This window comes from Athene cunicularia (genome assembly GCF_003259725.1).
Source record: "Athene cunicularia isolate RWA chromosome 25 unlocalized genomic scaffold, athCun1 chr25_part1, whole genome shotgun sequence".
NCBI classification, from domain to species: Eukaryota; Metazoa; Chordata; class Aves; order Strigiformes; family Strigidae; genus Athene; species Athene cunicularia.
In genome coordinates this window covers 249,083-251,811 of record NW_020799134.1, presented here as the reverse complement: position 1 = coordinate 251,811, position 2,729 = coordinate 249,083, and the positions used below count along the sequence as shown (strand labels likewise).

The 2,729-nt window shown below is 44.0% G+C and overlaps 1 protein-coding gene across 1 annotated transcript in view; it reads left to right on the top strand.

Moving 5' to 3' along the window:
- The window catches only part of LOC113488685 (scale keratin-like), a 1,757-nt gene extending 670 nt beyond the window's left edge, over positions 1–1,087 (top strand). The window contains exon 2 of the mRNA XM_026863971.1: positions 244–1,087. Within this exon, the coding sequence (XP_026719772.1) occupies positions 268–651 (384 nt within the window). The 5' untranslated portion in view covers positions 244–267 and the 3' untranslated portion in view covers positions 652–1,087. The remainder of the gene's footprint in view (positions 1–243) is intronic.
- The last annotated feature ends 1,642 nt before the right edge of the window (positions 1,088–2,729 follow it).

The window sequence follows — 2,729 nt, the reverse complement described above, 5'->3', positions numbered from 1 at the left end:
TTTTTTTTTTTTTTTTTTTTTTTTTAAAAAAAAAAAAAAAAAAAAGCAGCAGCAATTTCAGAAGGCTTGGAAGATCAGAGCAATGCTGATTGACAGGAAAGTCTGCGAACAGCATCACCAATTTTGTTTATGCATCCGATGATGATTTTGCCCGTTCCCCAACAACCCAGCACCAAACCCTGACCTGCTGTTCCGACAGACCTCGTGCTCTGTTTTCACACGGCTCTGTGCTCTGTGTTTCAGGATCACCTTCATCCCTGCAAAGAAATGTCTTGCTACGACCTGTGCCCCACTACCAACGGCATCGCCTGCCCCCAGCCCCTCGCCAACAGCTGCAATGAGCCCTGTGTCCGGCAGTGCCCCGACTCCACGGCCCTGATCCAGCCGCCCCCCGTCGTCGTCACCTTCCCCGGCCCCATCCTCAGCTCCTTCCCCCAGCAAGCCGTGGTGGGCTCGTCCGGAGCCCCCGCCTTTGGGGGCAACCTGGGGCTGGGGGGCCTCTACGGCTCCGGTTATGGGGGCTCTCTGGGATATGGGGCCCAGTATGGATATGGGGGCTCAGCCCTGTCCACGCTTGGCAGCGGGTACTGCACCCCGTCCTCCTCCCGCCGCTACAGCCGGTTCCTCCGGAGCAGCTGTGGGCCCTGCTAAAGGCAGCGGAGGTCTCAGCAGAGCCACACGTGAAGGCCCATACGCAGAGCAACGAGGATGTGGGTTCAGCGTTCCCGCAGCCCCGCAATGGAGCTACTGCCGCTCGCATTTCTGATCTTTCATCCACTTGTTGTTTACCCCTCAGTTTCTAAGTTTGTTGTTTGCTATTGTTGCCTGTTCCGGCTTTCCTTTTTTTTTTTTTAAACCATCGTGGGGCAGCGTATTCCACATGGACATCGCTCATAATAACACGTAACTTCAGCAGCAGTCGCACAGCCGGCAGAAGAAAAGCAGCTGAGGACAGCAATACCTTTGAGCGGGACTTTTGTTGTACGTTCTCTGAAACTGTCTGGAAACAGATTTTTTTTTTTTTTTTTCATATTCTGTGATATCTCGCTTTGCAAACATAAGCATTTCTTCCTCATTAAAATTTTATTGCATCACGCAGCAGCCTTCTGGTTTCCCTCCCTCCAGCCACAGCCTGCCCTGGGTGATACCTTCCCACGGACAGAACCAAGCTGCTCACTGAGCAGTAGCACTGTGGACCATTTTAACACAGATTTAATTTCCACGGTGTCACAAATGCTGCCGGAATGACGCTCCCGAGGAGCAGCTTTCCATCCTTTGATGATATGAAAAGTTTAAAATAACACATTACCTTAACTCCTGTCATTTAAACATGTTTTCAGGGGGGACCTTTCCATCAGCATCCTAACAGAAAATTGGGGGTTTCCACGTTAGGCTCAGGATGACCACAAATGCCACCAAAGTGGCGTCCAAATGTAAATTTGAAATTATAGATTGACAGATAAAACTCCAGACAGCATCAGCAGATAATACTTGTTCCTCCATGCAGTCATCAGCCTTTCCAGTAAGAAGGAGGAACAATCCCCGTTCCCTCTAAGAAATAACTGTAGTACAGTACCGGGAGCCACAGGGACTCGGTGTTTCTGGTAATCCAGACAACTCAAGTTGCAATGAAACTGCAAACGAAGCACGTTCAGTGCTGCGCAAACAAAGAATAAAGAACAAAGAATATTTTCAGACAAGACAAACAAAGCGTGGACGTCTTTCCCCGTTTTGCAGATAAGCATCTTTTATACAGAGGTTAAAGGCCGTGTTTTCCATACCGATAAAAAACAGGAGCAAATATTTCCCCCGGGTGATAAAGGAATCACCTGGCAAAGCCCAGGACTGAGTTCCTCTCTCCGATATCCCCACCTAACCACCGACGTACGGTCTCTGGTGCAAGTTTTCTATTTCGCTGGTTACCTCCAGGTTTGCTTTTCCCTGTTACTCTCATCTCTTTTAGGAAAGGAGGAAAATAGCAGCAGATAAGGAGCACACCATGGAATATTCCTGTCTGTCTCTTCGCTCCGGTGTCACTGGCATACATTGGAACAGGGAGAACTTCCATGTTAATATTCAGATTTGCTCGTAATCTGGGTCGCTGCTCTGCCTGCTGTGTATAAGTCAATAGTGATGGTGTTTAATATCTAAAATATCCTTCTGTTTTTCAGACAGAACTCTGAAAATGACGTAATCGGTCAAACCGACGTGTTTCCATGGACTTCTGCTTCTTTTATCTGAAAGACCGTACGTGACACAACCAGTGGCGTACAGGACATAGGAAATTTAACAGATTATGGAATCATGGAATCAAGGAATGGTTGGAGTTGGGAAGAACTTTCACAGGCAGAGATATCTTTCACTAGATCATGTTGCCCAAAGCCCCATCCAACCAGACCTTGAACACTTCCAAAAACCAGTGATCTAAGGATTTGGGACATGGCTTATTATAGTTTGTATTGTAACTAAGAGAAGATTTGCTAAAAAGAAAAAACAAACAAACAAACAAACAAACAAACAAAACAAAACAAACAAAACAACACAAAATAAAATAAAATAAAATAAAATAAAATAAAATGAAATAAAATAAAATAAAATAAAATAAAATAAAATGAAATAAAATGAAATAAAATGAAATAAAATAAAATAAAATAAAATAAAATAAAATAAAATAAAATAAAATAAAATAAAATAAAATAAAATAAAATAAAATAAAATAAAATAAAATA